Source organism: Colobus angolensis, unplaced genomic scaffold (assembly GCF_000951035.1).
Source record: "Colobus angolensis palliatus isolate OR3802 unplaced genomic scaffold, Cang.pa_1.0 Scaffold52, whole genome shotgun sequence".
Lineage (NCBI taxonomy): Eukaryota > Metazoa > Chordata > Mammalia > Primates > Cercopithecidae > Colobus > Colobus angolensis.
Genome location: NW_012118710.1, coordinates 3317673 through 3339848, shown reverse-complemented (window position 1 = coordinate 3339848; position 22176 = coordinate 3317673). Strand labels below are relative to the sequence as shown.

The 22176-nt window shown below is 39.3% G+C and overlaps 1 protein-coding gene across 1 annotated transcript in view; it reads right to left on the bottom strand.

Annotated features, from left to right (window-relative positions):
• The window catches only part of LOC105525147 (disintegrin and metalloproteinase domain-containing protein 18-like), an 85073-nt gene that overhangs the window by 33964 nt on the left and 28933 nt on the right, over positions 1 to 22176 (bottom strand). The window contains exons 11-12 of the mRNA XM_011960674.1: positions 16373 to 16509; positions 15092 to 15275 (exon numbers count right to left, since the gene is read on the bottom strand). Of these exons, the coding sequence (XP_011816064.1) occupies positions 15092 to 15275; positions 16373 to 16509 (321 nt within the window). The remainder of the gene's footprint in view (positions 1 to 15091; positions 15276 to 16372; positions 16510 to 22176) is intronic.

Below are 22176 nucleotides of genomic sequence, written 5' to 3'. Positions count from 1 at the left end.
ATCCCCAGTGTTGGAGGTGGGGTCTAGTGGGAGGTGGCTGAATCACAGGGGTAGTTTCTCATGGTTTAACACCACCCCACTGTGGAACTGTTCTCATGACAGAGTTCTCACAAGATTTGGTTGTTTAAAAGTGTGTAGCACCTCTTCCTTCTCTCTCTCTTCCTCCTCCTCAGGCCATGTGAAATATGCCTACTTCCCCTTCATCTTCTGACATGATTGTAAGTTTCCTGAGGCCTCCCCCAGCTGTGCTTCCTGTAGAGCCAGCAGAACGATAAACCAATCAAACCCTTTTTCTTTCTTTATAAGTTACCCAGTACCAAGTATTTCTTTATAGCATTGAGAAAATGAACTAATACAAAAGCCAAGTGCTATTCCTCAAGCAATGAAAGAAATGCCCCAAAGGCATTTCAGACACCTTTGAGGCCCAGATGCCTAGGAGGGCTGAATGGTTTCAGAGGACAAGTCCAGGGCACTCTCCATGAGCTCACTGACCAATTCCACCTCAGGATACTGCTCCTGGCCCTGCTGCACAATGCCCTGCAGCTACCATGGCCTCAGCTGCAACGGCCATAGGTACAGCTCCTATCGCAGCTCCAGATGGTACCATTAACCTTGGTGGAATTCACATGGTGCTAATTTTGCAGGCTTGCAGAAAGTAAGAACTGTGGAAGCATGGCAGCTCCCACTCAGATTTCAAAGGATGTCCTTGAAAGCCTGGAGGCCTGGCAGAGACTTGTTGCAAGGGCAAAGCCACCACAGAGTCTCCCCAGAGCAGTGCCTAGTGGAACTGTGAGAGTGGAACTAACACAGAGACCCCAGAACTATACAGCAATCAGCATGCAATGCCAGCCTGGTGGTGTTGGGTTGATTGAGCCCAGCCAAACCATAGGGATGGGGCCACCCAATGCCCTGGAGCCCACTGTACCTGTTTATAGAAGATGCAGGACATGTCGTCAAAGGAAATTATTCAGGAGTCTGAATGCCCATCATTGGCTCTCTTGGGTTTCAGACTTGCTTGAGGCCTGGTTACCCATTTCTTCTTGTCTATTTCTCCTTTTCAAAATGGGGTTGTGTGTGCTGTGCTTGTAAGTAAATAACTTGTGTTGATTTTACAGGTTCTTAAAGTATCCCTAACAGACATATTGGCAGTCCTCCCCAGTGGACTCCTTGTGGCTAAAATGGGACACACCAGAAACCAGAATATCATGGCTAGCAAAATGAAGGGGTAGTCATGTATTCTGGTATAGTTAATTCTATGCCAGCTGATAACCCTCTCCCGTACCTCGTGGTCCTGCCACAACTCCAACTGGACAGAAGATTGGTTTTATAAACATTCTTTATTGATAAACACTCATGAACTTCAAGCCAGTTTCAGGCAACTTATAGAGACTGCACACAAACTGTCTTTGTGCCCTACAGTCCCCTTTTGAATAAAGAGCCAAATTCCACCTGATTTTAGTGCTAATTAAAAGTGAAATGAATGTAGAACATATATTACACCAATATTTACTCACTGTACATGCGTCTGACTTCCTTTATGAATATTCATAGATTTCTCCCAATCTTGCACAGTATGTGTGTAAAGCCGACTCTATAAGACATATATACCACCTCCCACTTCCCTTCTGCAGAGAATGAACTTCTAGCTTTCACTGGAAGCTGTGTTCCCCAATCTACAGATTGCTTCTCCCTTTGAAAATAGTCTTTTCCTTTTCTTCCTTCATGGATATCAAAGTCTTTTGTTAACAATTCTGGCAACATGGGATGGGATCCACAGTGGCCCCTGATTTCTTTCTTGGCACTGCCTTGAAAAATTCCTAAGTTCAATTGCTTCCTGGTTACACTGGGCAAGAACTGGGTAAGCGCTATTGAATCTAAGAGTTCATGCTTTTAGATTGAAATCTAGGGAACTGTTTTCTTTAAGAAAGGTCTGCCCATTCAGCTGTGGCCTGCAGTCCACCTGCAGTCCAGCAGGGATGCCTGCACCAAGGTTGCACTGGGAAGGCCACCTTCTTTAGGTGAGTGCTGTGTGTGACTTACTCAGTATGGAAATGGTTTTGGACCAACTACTGTCAGAGACTCTGGGGTTTACACATGTTTAAAAGCTATAGGAGAAATTCTTGTTAATATTTGGTATCCTGGATAAAAATAAGTCGATATAACTTAAAGCTTTCTTGGCCACAATGGGGAACTTTTAACATGTCTCAATCAGTTTATCTACATGCGCAATAAAGAAGAGAAGATTCCACACCTCTCAAAAGCAATGTGAGGTCTTTTTCATTTGCTAAAATGAAAGCTCTAAGTGAAATCAAGGATCCCTAGTTGCCCCTTTAAATGACACTAAATCAAAACTTAATCAAGATCTTAAAAAAATTGAAAATCCTTCTAAATCGGACCCTAAATCCAAAACTAAAAAGGACACTGTGCCTTCTTGCCTTTCTCCTTGAACTCCACCAATGTCACCCCCATATGCATTAGCCCCTTGCTGCCAATCACTTCTCTCTGAGCTGCCTTTCTTTCCTTCACCTTCTATTCATGAGCAACCCTCTCTAGTTGCTAATTCTGCAACCCCTCTGATCACACCTTTTAAAAGGATTGCTAACCAGGCTTGCGGATTACCTCTTACTGTCCTGGGACAAAGTCTGAGCTTTCCAGCATTAGTCAAAGATTTTTCTAATGCTAAAATAGACTCGCTTGAGTTTGAATGCTGCTTTAGTTTGATTATAAATATTTACCAGCCAGGACCTCCTGATGTTCACTAGTTGATTCAAATGTTAGTGGAAAATGTTTTAACCCAAGGATGGATGTGTTTAGATGACTGGACTAAGCCCCAAGATGATTTTCAGCATACTAGGGAAATAGCCTTTGAAGTGGTGAGAAAAACAATTGTTGAATTGATTAAAGCCATCTCGGCACTCTTTCTTGACAAACTAATTGGAACACCATTGACTCAGAAAAAAGACAAATCTGTCATTGATTCCTGTGACTGATTCAAAAGACTTTCTTTTTTCTTTCTTTCTTTCTTTCTTTTTTTTTTTTTTGAGACGGAGTCTCACTCTGTTGCCAAGGCTGGAGTGGAGTAGCATGATCTCTGCAACCTCACTGCAACCTCCACCTCCTGGGTTCAAGTGGTTCTCCAGCCTCAGCCTCCTGGATAGTTGGGATTACAGGCGCATACCACCACAACCGGCTATTTTTTTGTAAATTTTTTGTATTTAGTAGAGAAGGGGTTTCACCATGTTGGTCTGGCTGCTGTCAAACTCCTGACCTCAGGTGATCCACCCACCTCGGCCTTCCAATGTGCTGGGATTATAGGCGTGAGCAACTGCGCCTGGCCGATTCAAAAGGCTTTCTACAAAATTCTGATATCAAAGATCTAACTGATGATATTATAAATCTTTTTTTTTTTTTTGAGACGGAGTCTCGCTCTGCTGCCCAGGCTGGAATGCTGTGGCCGGATCTCAGCTCACTGCAAACTCCACCTCCCGGGTTCACGCCATTCTCCTGCCTCAGCCTCCCTATAAATCTTTTTAAACTCACTTTCCCTCAAGTAAGTTAAAGCCCTTAACACCCTGGCTAAGCAATATGATCCCAACTGGCCTTCTAAGAGACCCTATGATATAGCTTCTTTGGCCAATCACCTCTCTAAAATCCTAGAAAAGAAAAAAGAGGCTAAAGCCACCAAGGCACTAGATGGCAAGAAAGACAGATAAACTCATGACCTTGCATATTCAACAACTCGTAAAGTCTCTCCCATATCAGCAAACTCCATTTAATAGTTAGAAATTAGTTTCGTCTGCTGCAAGAGGTACAATTTGCTTTTTCTGGCATTTGAAATGAGACTGTAAAAAATATAAATGAGGGCTTCAGAAGGACACCAATAAGATAAAGAAGCTCCCTTCTGTGGAAACAATAAGAGAAATATTTATTGATCAGAACTAGGGGTACTCCAGGAAGACATGGGAGATTTTTCCTCTCCTTTCAGTCAATCGGTTGGGAGAGGTTTATCTTAAAAATTAACAACAGAATAGTCCAAGTTGTAATAGACACTGCATCTATGCTTAACCTTGACTCCTTTTAAAATCCAACCACCCAGAGTGACCAAGCTATTCATATGGCTGAGTCACTAACCAATCTAAGACTATCTTCAAGTCTGAACTAGTTTCTTACCAACTAGGGCCTCTTACTGGCGTTGCAGCTTTTTACTTCTTCCTTTTGCCCCAATACACCTAATAGGAAGGGACTTTCTTGAAAAATACCAAGCTTGTTTTTCTTTCACCTATAAGGGAGACATTGTTTTAAAGGTCTCCTTGCCTGAGACTTCAGCCTCTGACCTCAGCCATGTATTCCCCTTGGCAGTGTCCAGTCATCCAGTTGATCCTGGACATCCAGCTCTAAAGAAACTGTTTGAAATCCTTTGGGAATAAATCAATACCAATGTCAGCCTGATCCAGTCAGCACCACCCATTTCTACACAAATAGATCCTAACAAACCTCTACTGAACATAAAATAATATCCCTTCCACCATGAGGCTTTAGCTGGTATAGAACCCATTGTCAATAATTTCATTTTCAAGGAACTTATAGTCCCTTATGCCAGTCCCTGTAACATACCCCTTCTACCTGTTTCTAAGCTAATAGAAAGGGATGGAGACTTGCCCAGGATCTTAGAGCCATTCATAACATTTTATTTCCTTGCATCTTGTTGTGCTTATTCCACATACCCTCTTAACCAATATACCTTCTAACACCCAATATTTTTCTGCCGTTGATCTCCGTAGTACTTTTTTTCACCATCCCTGTCGGCCCCGAAAGTCCGTTTCTTTTTGTCTTCACATGGAAGGGCCATCAGTTCACCTGAACAGTGCACCCTCCAGGATGCACTGAAAGCCCTACCTACTTTTCCCAGATCTTACAGGCTGACTTAAAAGACATAACCTTCTTGACATGAACAGACACTTCTCAAAAGAAGACATTTATGCGGCCACCAAATATGAAAAAAAAGCTCATCATCACTGGTCATTAGAGAAATGCAAATCAAAACCACATTAAGATACCGTCTCACACCAGTTAGAATGGTGATCATTAGAAAGTCAGGAAACAACAGATGCTGGAGAGGATGTGGAGAAATAAGAATGCTTTTACACTGTTGGTGGGTGTGTAAATTAGCTTAACCATTGTGGAAGACAGTGTGGCGATTCCTCAAGGATCTAGAACTAGAAATACCATTTGACCCAGCAATCCCATTACTGGGTATATACCCAAAGGATTATAAATCATTCTACTATAAAGACACATGCACATGTATATTTATTACAGCATTGTTCATGATAGCAAAGACTTGGAACCAACCCAAATGCCCACCAATAGATAGACTGGATAGACTGGATAAAGAAAATGTGGCACATATATCCCATGGAATACTAAGCAGCCATAAAGAAAGGATGAGTTCATGTCCTTTTCAGGGAAATGGATGAAGCTGGAAACCATCATTCTCAGCAAACTAACACAGGAACAGAAAACCAAACACTGCATGTTCTCACTCATAAGTGGGAGTTTAACAATGAGAACACATGGACACAGGGAGGGGAATATTACACACCGGGGCCTGTTGGGGAGATGGGGGCTAGGGGAGCGATAGCATTAGGAGAAATACCTAATGTAGATGATGGGTTGATGAGTGCAGCAAACCACCATGACATATATATACCTATGTAACAAACCTGCATGTTCTGCAAATGTATCCCAGAACTTAAAGTATAATTAAAAAAAAAAAAGGCATAATTTTCTCACATAGCCCAACTCTATTGCAATACATTGGTGATTTGCTTTTGTGTTCTCCCTTATGAAATACCTGTCTCACTGACACACTCTCCATTGCTTCACCAGCTATGTCTTAAGGGCCATAAAGATTCTAAAGATAAACTACAGTTTTGATGACAATTAAATCTCTTGGACATTTGCTGACCCCTTGGGACTCAACGTCAACCCTTTCCATCTTCAAGGCATATTTTTCTTCCCCGTTCCCACTATGAAAAGACAAAACTTAGGAGCTTTCTAGGAAACATGGACTATTGTAGAGCTTAGAACACTAATTTTGCTTTACTGGCACAACCTTTATATACCCTGATTAAGGCCTCCTCTCCTAACCCCCTTACCTGGACTACCGATGGTGAATAGGACTTTAAGTCTCTGAAAGATAAGCTGTCCTCTGCCCAACACCCTCCGCCCCCCAATTTGGGACACTCTATTTATGACCTCCCTTTTTCCCCTTTTTGTTCATGAGCAAGAGGGAGTTTGAACTCAACCAACTGGGGGTAATAATTTACCCAACTGGTTACTAGAATGTCAAACTAGATTGTGTTTATCTGGGGCTACCACCATGTTTCAAGGCAGTTGTCACAACCACCGTCCTTATGAAAACCACCGAGAAAATAGTAATGGGATTTCCTCTCACTGTTTATGCTCCTCACTCAATTAAAGCCCTTCTCACTTCTCGCCAAATCCAGTATCTTTCAGCCAGGCTACTGACTGCCTATGAAATACTTCTCTTTCCCAATCTATTTTCTGTTGTAATCTCCTTAACTCTGTTCCTCTTTTACCTTCACCAGAAGATTCTCTGTGACTGCATTACCTTTATACTCTTCTTTCACCCCATATGAATTTAAAGGAAACACCCTTACCCAATTCTGATTTTGTCTGGTAGACTGATGGGCCTTTTTTCAGAGACCCTACTGGCTTCTATTAAGCTAGATTTGCAGTTGTTTCCCTGCAAACTATTGAATCAGGCCTTCTGCCCAACAGGCAGAATTCAATGCTCTTACCCGAGTTTGCCTGTTGGCCAAAGATAAAACCGCAAACAATACACAGATAGCAGGTATGCTTTTTGGGTTGCTCATGACTTTGGAATTCTCTGGAAATAGAGGATTTCTAACCTCTTCTGGACTGCTCATCAGAAACAGAGACCACATTTTGTCATTTCTTGATGCCATTCAAGTTCCCAGGGCTCTGGCCATGATTAAAATTCAAGGCAATTCCTTTAGACATACCGAAAATAGCAAAGACAAACATCTAGCTGAGAGTGCAGCTAAGTCTGCAGCCTTAAACAACACCCCCTCTTCTGTTATGACAGTCTTAATCCAGGCTCCACCCTTACATCCTGTTCTAAAAATCTCTTGAAACAACATCTCAAAAAAGTGCTCAGAACTTGAAAAGGAAAATTAGACAAAACAAGGCTGTATCTATAATCCCAGACCCCAACTATGGGCTAAACCTAACAGACATTCAGTCCTTCTAGAAATTTTACCAAGGGTCACTCTTACTTTTGTATATAACCCCACCATTAGAGTTCTGACCAAAGGATCCAATGGTGTAAACAGTGCTGTTGGGGATTCTCCCTGGTGATTGCTTCTCAAGTTAATATATTAGGCAAAATTCACTCTTATACAATGCAGGGAAGTCCTTAAGGGCTACCCCAGGCAAATTCCCATTGCGAAAAGGGCCTTTCTAAAACTGACTACTAACTTTATCCAATATTCCCTTTCTCAGTGATACAAATATGTACCTGTGATGATAGATATGTAGTTTTACAGCGGGAAAGCTTTCCTCTGCAGACAAGTCACAGTGCTGCCAGTAGCCAAAGTACTTCATGAGAAAATTATCTATGGAGTTCCACCAAGTTCCATAGTGATCAGGGAACTCATTTTACTGGCCAAGCATTAAAATGAGTTGCTAATGTTTGGCCTATTCTACGACATTTCAGTGGTGCTTACCACACCAAATCTTTTGGGCTTTTAAAATGAACCAAGAGAATATTAAACTCAATTGGCTAAAATTACAAGCAACTTCAATCTGTCCTGGCCCAAAGCTCTTCCTCTGGTTTTGGTAATTGTGAAGTCTATCCCCACCAGAGTTGCTTTTCCCCTTTTGAGGTGGTCACAGGTCAATCCATATATTTAACCGAAGAAATATTTTCTCCTACTCAGATACAAGGAGATCTCCCGACCTACTGCCAAGTCCTGGAGGACTTGTTAAGGCTCTAAAGACTAACAGCTGGTTGTGAGTCCCTTTACAGTCATCAACCAGGAGATGAACCCCAATATCATAATGTCCAGCCTAAAGACTTTATATATTAGAAGAGATATTGCTGAATGACTCCCTCCAATCCCACTAGAGGTCCATTTCAAGTACACTTAATTAACCCATTGTGCTGCTAAGGTGCAGGTCATTAACTCCTGAATACATATATCTCACCTAAAAACAACACCAGACTCTGTTGAGAACTGGACTTCAGCATCAATATCTGACACTAAGCTCAGGTTGACTAAAGCTTCAATGCCAAGACAAGAAAAGGATGACAACTGAGGTAGACTGCCCTCTCACAAAACTCCAGGCCTATATGGTCTGGATGAATCAATGTTTATATTTACCTTATAATATTCATTGTTCTTATCACTTTAGGAGTTTTCATGATTGTTACTATCCAATGTAAAATAGAACACTTATCTTTGCTTTACTTATTCTAAACTAACATGCCCAGTCTTTATGATTACTTTATAACTGTTTCCATTATTATAACATTAGCAATCTTGTCTATCCTGGATATCTTACACCATGCTGGGATAGTTCTGTGTATTCCAATACTTAGACAACCATAAGCCTTTGCAAAACTATAAGACTTTTTGTCTGGCTAAACTCTTTTTTCCAGAGCTTTGTGAATGGTTATGTTGATTAGTCCAGTTCAAAATACATTTTACTCTCTTCTTTATAACTGTCCCTTTGTCTCACTGCATAGACTGACACGATGACACTTTGGCTAAGCTGCCCTAAAGTGTTGTTACAAAAAGAAACCTATCAGATGGTTAGATTCACCAATAACTTCCCACATTCATTCATGGTAAACATGTGACATTGACAATACTTGTCACTGACTTCTCATGTATCCTTAACATCACCACTTAGCTGGACCAACTGCTTTCTCTGTTGACTCTGAGTCCAATCGCCTCAAGACTCAAATATTACCACCTCTTGGTTTAATTTGTCCCATGTTATTAATGTTAGAAACCCATTCTATACCAGTAGACCTCCTCAATCTTTAAACTACTGGATAGATAAATATAGTCTAGATTGAATAAAGAAAGGTATGTCCCTACTATTCAAATGATTCATGATTCAATTCAATACTGTCAACATTTACCATGAATAAATTAATTAGTGAACACACCCTTGAGGGCATCGCTTGTGCCTTCACCAGGCTTTGTGTTTATATGGGACATAGGGTCTGATCTGCCTGGATAGGGATGGGCACACCATTGCCTCAACAGGTTACACATAAAAGGTTCAGACTTGCTTATGAAAAGACCCCTGCTCTCTCTTTATTATAAAACTAAAAGGTCTATGCTAACAGGATGTAAAGATAATATAGGTAAAAACATCCTAGAACTATTACTTCTAAGTGCTTGGGTTTATGTAACTAGAGATATAATTCAAAAACCCATCCACTACCATTGGTTAGATAGCTAATGACACTGTAGAAAGCCTTAGAGCACAACAAAAAGTTTCTGAACTCCATTGCTCAAGTAATACTAAATAATACGATTGCCTTAAATTTTCTCCTAGCCAAACAGAGAAGAGTCTGCACAGTGGCCCATGTAACTGGTTACACTTACATCAACACCTCAGATAAAGTAGAGGTTCCTATAAAAAGAATTTCCAAACAAGCGAAATCGTTATGAGATATACAAACTACTGATCCTCTCCATCTATTTAGTAGGCTTCCTGTCAGACTGGAACATTCTTTTCACACTGACATTCAAGTGCTTGTTATAATCACAGTCTTCATCATACTTTTCTTCCTAATAGTTAAATTACTTTTAGGAACTGCTGTAAGTCTACTGTTAAAATCAGAATTATGGCAGCATAAGGTATTCAACTGATAGATAAAATAGACCTATAAACCTAGCTACAGTCTCATCCCTACAGTGCTGTTCTGGTGCAGGAATGTGTATATGTACGAAGACAGCTGTGCTAGTTAAAAACAAGTGTTACAATCTCCCATAAACAGAGAGTTTTAACTGTAACCCTGATGCCTATGACTTCCCTGTGTAACTGCAGTCTGTGAAGTATTTCACTGACAGGTACCAGCCACAAGCTTGTTTACTTAGTCTCTGTAAAACATTTTAATAATCTTCCTGCCAGACTGCAGTTTTCTCCCATCTCCAACAAAATATTTTTAACCTGTCTACCCTTTTCCCCTGCCTGGCCTAAGTTATACAGTTAGCTCTAAGTCTCTCTGCTACATGAGTCTCTTCAAGGGACTTGATATACTCAGGACAGGTAGCCATGCCACCCTGGCACCAATATGGGACACAGTGTAAATTGGTCATCAAGGCTGCCTACAGCAGGTTTCAACTAACAGGGAAAACAATGAATATAAATATTCCTACAGGCAGCCAAAATGGACTCCCTGTGGCTAAAATGAGATTTAGCAAAAAAATAGAATCTCATCCCTAGCAGGATGGAGGATCAGTCACATAACCCAGTGTTATTAATTGCCATAAGATTTCTCTCTGGTAATTAAGCAGAAATAAACCCCTGAAAAGCATTCCTGAAACAACTGCAGCTGGGAAATTTCCCAGCTGACCCTGACAGGCTGCTAATGCTAGTCAACACCCCCAACACCCCTGATGCCTGCGCCTTGCAGTCCTGCCATAACTCCAGTTGAACAGAGGACTGGTCCTTCATTGATAAACAGTCACAAATCTCAAGTCTGTTTTAAGCAGTTTACAGAGACTATGCACAGACTATCTTTGTGTCCTATTGGTTCTTTTTGATGTAAAAAGCAAAATTCTGCCTCATTTTAATACTAAAACCCTACATCAAAATGAACATTGAGTGTACGTTACATATATTTTCACCTACTGTGCAGGCACTTGACTTCCCTCACGAATATTCATAGATTTTCCCCAACCCTGCTTAATATGTAAGTAAGTCTGACTCTGTAAGATATGTATCAGCTCCGCCTTCCTTCTGCGGAACATGCAATTTTGATTTTCCCTGAAAGGGCATTTCCCAAACTGTGGATTGCTTCTCTCTCTAAAGTAAAGTATCCTTTCTTTCCTCTGTGGACCTCACAGTCTTTTGTTCATAGATCATAGATGAAACTTCGGCCCACACATCAGTGGATAGGAGATGTTTTAAGATGGCATAAGGTATACAAGCAACAAACTGCCAAACCATCTAGGGATGAATCCAGCTGTTTGGTTTGGTTTTGTGTGATGAGCAAGAAGAAAGGGTAAAGTGGTTGCTACAGACACTGGTTATCTGATCATGCGGCCATGAAACAAGAGCAGCTATGGCAGGTGGATAACGAACACCTTAGACCCTGGGGAGTCAAGAGTAGAAGGAGAAAAAATTAAAGTCTCAGTTCTAATTTGTGGGACAGTTGGGCTGACCCTGTCGACTCACAATGCTTTGGTGATCATCTTGTTCCGGGCTATCACCACTGTTCTTAATCTAAGTACTGGATACCCCTACTAAGGAAATTTTTCTTAAGAAAACCTTAACCTGAGACCTTTCTCTTGTTGTTATTTAAGGATCTTATTTTTTATTTCTATAGATTTAGGGGGTACAAGTGCAGTTTTGGTCACTTCTGGGCTTTTAGTTTACCCATCACCCAAACAGAGTACATTGTACCCAAAAGGTGTTTTCTTGTCCCTTACGCTCCTCCCACCTTCCCACCTTTCCAAGTCTCCAGTGCCTACTGTTCCACTCTCCATGTCCCTCTGTACACGATTTGTTGATGTTACAGGTAGGCAGCCGCTATGCAAGATAAAGTTCTGCACACTAATGTAGTTTCCTTTAGCCACATCTTGTTAAATATGAATGTCTCCATTACTGTCAAGGAAAAGAAAGACTTTCTTGTGTATTTTGCTCAAGCCCATAGCTACCCCTCTGAATTATATGGCTTGCTGGACCTGTCAACTCAGTAATTGTCCTGGTAAAAACCATTAGTTATTACTCTGAACACTTCAGAAACAGATTTCTTCCCACAGGAAATAATAATTTCCTCCCACTACAAAATGCTGCTGAGAAAAAAAATCAGACATAAATAAATGGAGGTGTACACCTCAAACATATCTAAAGATTCGATGCAATATTTAGGAGAGCAGTCTACTTTGTTTTTGGTACCAATTGAAAAAAGTCAGAAATTTACAATAAAATTCAAAGGGCCCAAAATACTCAAGACAACTATGAACCAGAAAAACAGTGTGAGGAATATACAATACAATATCTCAAAAGTTAATAAGAAATGTGTATTTGTCCTGTGTCCAAGTGTTCTCATTGTTCAATTCCCACCTGTGAGTGAGCACATGCAGAGTTTGGTTTTCTGTCCTTGCGATAGTTTGCTCAGAATGATGGTGAACATCACACACAAGGGCTTGTTGTGGGGTGGGGGTAGGGGAGGGATAGCATTAGGAGATACACCTAATGTAAATGCCGAGTTAATGGGTGCAGCACAGCAACATGGCACATGTATACATATGTAACAAATCTGTACATTGTGAACATGTACCCTAGAACTTAAAGTATAATAATAAAAAAAGGAAATGTGTGTGTTTATCAAGATAGTGTACTATTGGTACAAGAGGAGGAAAAGCAGAAACATGCACATATGTTCACTTGATTGAAGATCAAGGGTATGATTCAGTGTAATAATGAAAGGACAGTCTTCAAATAAATTGTGAATATTTAATTTAATAACTTTATGTGTATATATATGTGTAAACACACACACACACACATAAACTACAAACTGATTGCATATCTAAATGAAAATGATAAAAGGTATTTCAAATATCTTGAGAAAAATAGAGCAACATACATTAAGTCCTACGTGTTATCTGTAAGTATTTGCTGCATGGCAAATACTTAGAGGCTTAAAACGATGGGTCGTTTATTATTTTATGTTTTCTTTGGGTCGGGAATGCAAGTGTGGCTTACATGGCCAATTATGGCTTAAGATCTCCCACACAGTATTGTTAAGATGAAGCTCTCCTTGTTCTGAGTGCTGTTTAATTCATGAATCATACTGTGCTTCAATAAACTGCTATATTTCTCTAAAGTTTTTCTTTTCACAAATGGAAGATATCTTTAAAAAAAGAACCAAATGGAAATTTTAAAAATGTCAAATATTGCAGTGAAAAATTAACTGGATCTCTTAATAAAAGGAAATATTAGTGGTCTTGAAATATAATAGTCAAATATATCCATATCAAAGCACAGAGTGAAAACTGAAGAAAAAAAAAAAAGAGCTTCCATGAAGAAAGAGTAAAACTTTCACTAGTCAAACAAAAACATATTACGAAGCTGAAATAATGCCGTTTTCAATGGAAACACATTAATGTTTTAAGTAGTTAAATTGTTTACATAAAAATTATATTGAAGAAAGTATAAGAATATGAAAGACATTTAACATATATTAATCAGCATGAGAATATATAAATAAATAGAAAGGAAAAGGGTGGGGCATGGTGGCTCATGTTTGTAATCCCAGCACTTTGAGAGGCCGAGGCAGGTGGATAACCTGAGGTCAGAAGTTTGAGACTAGCCTGGCCAACATGATGAAATCCTGTCTCTACCAAAAATACAAAAATTAGCTGGCGTGGTGGCAGGTACCTGTAATCCCAGCTACTCCAGAGGCTGAGGCAGGAGAATCGCTTGAACCCAGCAGACGGAGGTTATAGTGAGCTGAGATCACACCACTGCACTCAAGCCTGGACGACAAGAGCGAAACTCCGACTCCAGAAAAAAAAAAAGAAAAAAAAGGAGAAAATACAAATAAAATAAACCTTTCACAGGAAAGAACAGACATTTCACAGCAAAGAAAACTTATACAGGGTTAGTAAAACTTTGAAGATATAATCAATGTTACTAGCAATTAAGGAAAGTCTAATTGAAACCACAAAGAGATAATATTTTACACAAATACACTGGCAAAAATGACAAAGTCTGGCAATACTATGTACTAAATAGGGTATAAAATAAACAACTTGTTATACAGTAAACAGCCATTGGATGTGTTAATTAGCACATTTATTTTTGAAATAAATTTCCCATTGCCAAGGCATGATCCACCCACTTGATAACCCAGAAATTCTACATCTAAGTGTGTAGCCAGAACATGCTTATGTACATCAAGAGTTAAATACAAGACATAATAAAACTCTTCAGAATGCGAGGGGGAAAAAAACCTATGAGCACTCCAGCTGCTCATAAATAGGAAAAAATCAGCAATTGTATATTTCCATACATACTGGATTATTACACAAAAAGTGAATAAATGAGCTGTGTCACACAAAATTACTTAGATATTGTTAGTAATATAAGGGATGAAGAAAACAGTCCCAGAAGATTATGCTACATTTTTTAAATGGTCTAAAATTCAAAGCTAATAAAAACTGTGGTCAAGTTATAAAATGATATTGTTAAATTAAAAATATGGATAGAATTTACTTTTTGGATAGAGAAAAGGGTGAAAAATTAGGGACAGTTGGGCCATGGATGTATCATTATTGTATCATGTATATTATCATAAATGACAATGAACCAAAGACTATAATTAGTCTAATTCTTTGGAAGCAAGTTAACATAAATTAAGTTGCTACAGATGCAAGGACTAAAATTAGGAGGTAAGAAAATAAATGAAAACACACATGTAACAACTTAGCCACCAATGTAGTCACTTTGGTGGAATTTAAGGGATGATTAGATGATGATATTATTGATGCTACTGATGTGTGTGGTACTAAAAAGCGATATTGCTACCATTGCTTCTAAAATGACAACAATCTGTTTTTTAAATTGATGTCACACTTACCCGGGGCTTAGACTCTAAACATTTCAAATTTAGGATAAGTCAGTTATTGCATGCCCCATATCTCTCTATCTTATATTTGACAAAATAGTAAATATTTTTTAAAAATTTCCTCCTTATATATATCATATCTATATCTATAGACTCCATAAAAAATAAACACAAAACATAATGAAAAAACAAATCTTTGGATAACCTGTAAGCTTTGCCACTAACCTTTCTATAGCCACAATCACACTGCTCTGTAGGTTCCAAAATTCCATTGCCACAAGTTGCAGATTTTTGGTAAGTCATTTCTGAAACTGTTTTATCCTGAAAACATTTAAGTTCAGGCTGCAGAACTATCTGTTTAAATCCATCCATGCTGCAACTGCTAAAAAACTTCATACCATGGGATCGTCTAAAATTAAATTGTACTTCTTAGATAAATGTACTAAAAGAATCAAAGTAATACTCCTCAACAAAGTACTACGAATTCTGAACTACTTCAATTAGAGAAGAGCCAAAAGGAGAAGAGGGTGCTTTTATTTTTAATACAGGTGATAAGCAAAAAATAAATTATTTTCTATTGTAATTTGATATGATAGACACTGAGAGAGTAAAGAAAATTAAAATGGTAACGCACTTAATAATATTTGGTACACAATAAGCTCCATTTGAGTATATCCTTATTGTCAACATTAAGAAACATAATTTGGTTGATTGCATTAATGAAAAATCATAATTACTTGTTCTTTGTTAAAATTAATCAAAAAAGTTATTCCAATACTGAAGTATATAAATTGTACAAATTCTAGATTCCTTTCACTTTGTTTTAATTTTTGTATTTCTACACATTTAAGTATACTGCTTAATGTGTAATTTTGTAATAATCTCAAACTTAAAAGAAATAATGCAAATATAGCCCCCAAAATAAATTTTGTTTTCTGAAACAGTTAAGAGGCCAACAATGTGTTCTGCGAACACTAGATACATCTATATAGTTCTTACATGGAAATGGGTTATTCTACCTCAGCACTCTAGACCCTTCAAAATCATAAAATAAAGATGTGTTATTAATATCTAATCCTTGAACTCCATTCAGATTTTCCCAAACATCACAGTCCTAGCATTTTATACCAAAAGAATCCAGTTCAGAATCAAGCATTGCAAAATTCTCATCCTTCTTAGTTCTCACATCTCCTTAGTTTAGTTGCTTCTCAAACTTCTTACTACCTAGGTACTATTTCATCTGATGACGCTGAACAGTTTTTCAACCAATGCAAGGAGACTGTTGTAAGGTAATCATTAGCATCCACTTTTTCTCTAAACAATATCATTGAATGTAGAACTATTAAGCACATTTTCTACAACATTCTATACTTTCTTTAATGTCTTAAATAAGCACACTTGTATCTAAAAAAATTTCTTAAATTATATTGCACGAGGTTCTACATCAAGGAATACTAGAAATATTTCTTAAGAGAAAACATAGAGTTGATAAAAACAACGCCTTACATCGCATCAGGATTCATTATGCATGTAGGTCCTGGACAGTAACAATTGTAGATATCATCATATGTCAATCCCAGATTAATTCCAAGCAACTGTGCCATAACAACTGAAAAGGCCTCTACAGTGATTTTCTTTGGATACTAAATAGAAACAAACAAACAAAAACTCAGATTTATTGCCTAAGATTTTTTGTTCACTCCTTTGATCTTGTCAAATGTTTCTGGCCATACTGCATAAATGCAAGTGCAAATTTTAAAAACTGCTATTTATTTACTTAGAAATAAATTATTTCTAACTATTTACTTAGAAATAAAAATATGTACAGTTTTTTATTCCTTTTGAGTGACAATATTTTTAATCAAAATGGCATTGACCTAAAATAAGAATAATTCAATCATATATTTTTATGACCTACTATTGAATTTAATTTCAGCAAATTTCAGAAAACATTCTGAGAAGTAGGAAGATTATTTTAGTAACTACAATATTTCTCAAGAGAACACTTGGAAAAGATATACAGATTTTGGAGAGTTGAACTGGCAATCAGTTTTGACCTCAGAAATAATTTGCGAAGAGTCAATTAATTTTTTAAAGTAGAATAATATAATATCTTACAAGTAGCATTTCTACAAACTTCCAGAAACCTTGTCATTACCTCTATATTTTTTCCTATTTCTGAACATCATATAGTGAAAATAATACCACATATAGTCTTCTAGTAAGGGTTTCTCTCACCACAAATTTAAGGATTTTCCACATCTTATTGTGGCTTATTATTTAAATCACTGGGTAGTATTCTGTTGTATGGATGTTCTAAAGTTTGCTCATCCATTCACCTGTTAAAGGATATCTAAGTTACTTCCAATCTGTGACAATTATGAATAAAGCTAAAAACACATATGTGAAATATTTTTGGTGGATAAAAGTTTTTAACTCATTTAGGTAAATACTAAGGAGGATGATTGCTGGATCATGTGGCAAGGGTAAGTTGAGTATTGTAAGAAACTGTAAAACTGTTATCCACAGTGGATATCATTTGCATTTCTGTCAACAATAAATGACAGTTCCTGTTGGTCTCACAGAATTTGATGCTTTCCATTTTTGATGTTGACTGTGACTGGTAAGCTACTTTCTTGTCTTTTTCCTGATCTAAGTAGTAACGTGTTATTTACTCAAAATATGCTGTTTCCTGTTTTTTTTTTTTTGATGCTCTCTTTAAGTTAAATAAGTTCCCCTGTATTTTTAGTTTGCTGAGTGTTTATTATAAATAGTCTCAGATTTGTTTTTTCTGAATCTACTACTAGAATCATATAATTTTTCTTTTTTAGTCTATTAATATAATGGAGGACATTATTTTATATTCATATGATAAACCAACCATGCATATCTGGGATAAATTACATATATATGTACATTATTGCTATATATATGTATGTTACATATATTATACACACACTTTGTTGCCCAGGGTTAAAGTGCAATGGCGTGATCTCGGCTCACTGTAACCTCTGCCTTCTGGATTTAAGTGATTCTCCTGCCTCAGCCTCTCGAGTAGCTGGGATTACAGGCATGCACCACTATGCCACTATGCCCGGCTAACTTTTTAAAATTTTAGTAGAGATGAGGTTTCACCATGTTGGCCAGGCTGGTTTTGAACTCCTGACCTCAGGTGATCCACCCACCTCGGCCTCCCAAAGGGCTTGGATTACAGATGTGAGCCACTGCACCCAGCTCTGGTTTTAATTTCACATAGCTGAAAGAGGTGCTGAAGTAGAAAAACCACTGACACAATCCCTCAGCAATCCTGTGGCAGCAGTGGCATGGTGCAAACAGCATTTCTTTGTGCTGGCGAGAGGAGAGCGCAGCAATTGTGAGGCATTGAACTCAGTGCTGCACTGTTATAGCAGAAAACAAAACTGGGCCAAACTCAGCTGATGTCCACCTATGGAGGGAGTATTCAAACCAGCCCTAGCTAGAGAGGAATCGCTGATCTCAGTGGTTGTAACTTGAGTTCCTACAAGACTCACCACCATGGGCTAAAGTGCTCTAGGGCCCTAAATAAACTTGAAAGGCAGTCTAGGCCACAAGGACTGCAATTCTAGGTGAATCCTAGTGCTGAACTGGGCCCAGAGCCAGTAGACTGGGGGCACATGGCCTATTGAGATACGAGGTGGTGTGACTAAGGGAGTGCTGGCATCACCTCATCCCTAACCCCAGGCTGCAGAACTCACAGTTCCAAAAGAGACCCCTTCCCTCTGCTTGAGGAGGGGAACAGAAAGAGTAGGGAAGGCTTTGTCTGCATTTTGGATGCCAGCTCAGCCACAGCAGGATAGGGCACTAGTCAGAGTCCTGAGGACCCCTTTTTAGGCCTTAGTTCCTGGATATCATTTCCAGAAGGAACCACTGCCTTGAAGGGATGGACCCAGTCCTGAAAAACATCATCACCTGCTAACTGAAGAGTCCTTGAGACCTGAATAACCAGCAGTAATACCCAGGGAGTGTGCCATGGGCGTTGGGTGAGCCTGTGAGACTTGCTGGCTTTGGGTGAGACTCTGCATTCTCAGCTGTGGTGGCAACAGTCTCAAGACTCCTTTGCTTGAGAAAAGTGGAGGGAAAAGTAAAGGGAACTTTGTCTTGCATGTTAGGTAGCACCTCAGCCATAGGGCAGCAAACCACTAAGCAGGCTCTCTGGGTCCCTGATTCATTTCTGGACCTGCCCAAGGCCAGAGGGGAGCCCAATGCCCTGAAGGATGAGTCCCAGGTCAGGCAGCATTCACCACCAGCTGACTGAAGAGCCCTTGGGCATTAAGGGAACATTAGCAGTAGTCTGGCAGTGCTCTCCATGGGCCTGTGTTGGTGATGGCAATGGGGTGAGGCTCCTCACCCAGTTTGTCCATACATGACAAACAATATGCTCCTGAATAACCAGTGGGTCAATGAAGAAATTAAGATGGATATTGAAAAATTTCTTTAAACAAATAATAATGGAAAAATGACATACCAAAACCTGTGGGATACAGTAAAAGCAGTATGAAGAGGGAAATTTATAAGTATGCACACCAAAAAAGAAGTAAAACTTCAAGTAAACAACCTAATATGTGTCTTAAAGAACCAGAAAAGCAAGAGCAAACCAAATCCATAATTAGTAGAAGAAAAGAAATACTAAAGATCAGAGCAGAAACAAATGAAATTGAAATGAAGAAAATAATACAAAAGATCAAAGAAACAAAAAGTTGGTCTTTTGAAAAGTTAAACTAAATTGACAGACCTTTAGCCAGACTAAGAAAAAAAAAAAAGAGAGAAGATCCAAATAAATAAAATCAGAGATGAAAAAGGAGACATTACCACTGATACCACAGAAATTCAAAGGATCATTGGTGGCTACTATGAGCAACTATATGCCAATAAAATGAAAATCTAGAAGAAATGGACAAATTCCTAGAAACATACAACCTACCAAGATTGGACCATGAAGAAATCCAAATCCTGAACAGACCAATAACAAGTAACAGATCGAAGTGATAATAAAATGCCTTCCTGGAGAGAAAAGGCCAGGACTTGATCGCTGCACTGCTGAATTCTACCAAACATTTATGAAGAACTAATACCAATCTTACTCAAACAATTCTGAAAAACAGAGTAGAAAGGAATACTACCAAACTCATTCTATGAGGCTAGTACTACCTTGATACCAAAACCAAAGACACATTGAAAAAAGAAACCTACAGGCCAATATCTCTGATGAATATTAACATAAAATTTCTCAACAAAATAGTAGCAAACCAGATTCAACAGTGCATTAAAAAGATCATTCTTCATGTCCAAGTGTGGTTTATCCCTGGGATGCAAGGATGGTTCAACACATGCAAATCAATCAATGTGCTACATCTTATCAATGGAAATCAAGGACAAAAACCATGCGATTATTTCAATTGATGTTGAAAAAGCCTTTGATCAACTTCAAAATCTCTTTGTGATAAAAATACTCAAAAGCGGGGGTGCGCCCAAGATGGCGAATAGAAACAGCTCCAGCCTCCAGCTCCCAGCGTTAGTGACACAGAAGACGGGTGATTTCTGCATTTTCAACTGAGGTACTCGGATCATCTCACTGGGGAGTGTCAGACAATCAGTGCTGGTCAGCTGGTGCAGCCCGACCAGCGAGAGCTGAAGCAGGGTGAGGCATTGCCTCACCTGGGAAGCGCAAGGGGGAAGAGAATCCCTTTTTCTAGCCAAGGGAAACTGAGACACACAACACCTGGAAAATCGGGTAACTCCCACCCTAACACTGTGCTTTACTAAGGGTCTTAGCAAACGGTACACCAGGAGATTATATCCCACTCCTGGCCCGGAGGGTCCTACGCCCAAGGAGCCTCCCTCATTGCTAGCACAGCAGTCTGAGATCTAACTGCAAGGTGGCAGCGAGGCTGGGGGAGGGGCGCCAGCTATTGCTGAGGTTTAAGTGGGTAAACAAAGCCACCAGGAAGCTTGAATTGGGTGGAGCCCACTGCAGCTCAAGGAGGCCAGCCTGCCTCTGTAGATTCGTCCTCTGGGGACAGGGCATAGCTAAACAAAAAGCAGCAGAAACCTCGGCAGAGGTAAATACCCCTGTCTGACACTTTGAAGAGAGCAGTGCATCTCCCAGCATGGAGGTTGAGATCTGAGAACAGACAGACTGCCTGCTCAAGTGGGTCCCTGACCCCTGAGTAGCCTAACTCAGAGACATCCCCCACTAGGTGCAGACTGACACCTCACACCTCACACGGTGGGGTACACCCCTGAGACGAAGATTTCAGAGCAAAAATCAGACAGCAACACTCGCTGTTCAGTAATATTCTATCTCCTGCAGCCTCTGCTGCTGATACCCAGGCAAACAGGGTCTAGAGTGGACAGCAGGCAAACTCCAACAGACCTACAGCTGAGCTCGGGTCCTGACTGTTAGAAGGAAAACTAACAAACAGAAAGGACACCCACACCAAAACCCCATCAGTATATCACCATTGTGAAAGACCAAAGGCAGATAAAATCACAAAGATGGGGAAAAAGCAGTGCAGAAAAGCTGGAAATTCAAAAAATCAGAGTGCATCTCCCACTCCAAAGGAACGCAGCTCATCGCCAGCAATGGAAAAAAGCTGGATGGAGAATGACTTTGACAAGCTGAGAGAAGATGGCTTCAGTCGATCAAACTTCTCAGAGCTAAAGGAGGAACTACATAACCAGCATAAAGAAACTAAAAACCTTGAAAAAAGAATGGATGAACAGATAACTAGAATAATCAATGCAGAGAAGACCTTAAAAGAACTGATAGAGATGAAAACCATAACACAAGAAATACGTGACAAATGCACAAGCTTCAGTAACTGACTCAATCAACTGGAAGAAAGAATATCAGCAATTGAAGATCAAATGAATGAAATGAAGCGAAAAGAGAAGTGTGGAGAAAAAAGAGTAAAAAGAAATGAACAAAGCCTCTAAGAAGTATGGGATTATGTGAAAAGACCAAATCTACATCTGACTGGTGTGCCTGAAAGTGAGGGGGAAAATGGAACCAAGCTGGAAAACACTCTGCAGGATATCATCCAGGAAAACTTCCCCAACCTAGTAAGGCAGGCCAACATCCAAATTCATGAAATACAGAGAATGCCACAAAGATACTCTTCGAGAAGAGCAACTCCAAGACACATAATTGCCAGATTCACCAAAGTTGAAATGAAGGAAAAAATGTTAAGGGCAGCCAGAGAGAAAGGTCAGGTTATCCACAAAGGGAAACCCATCAGACTAACAGCAGACCTCTCGGCAGAAACTCTCCA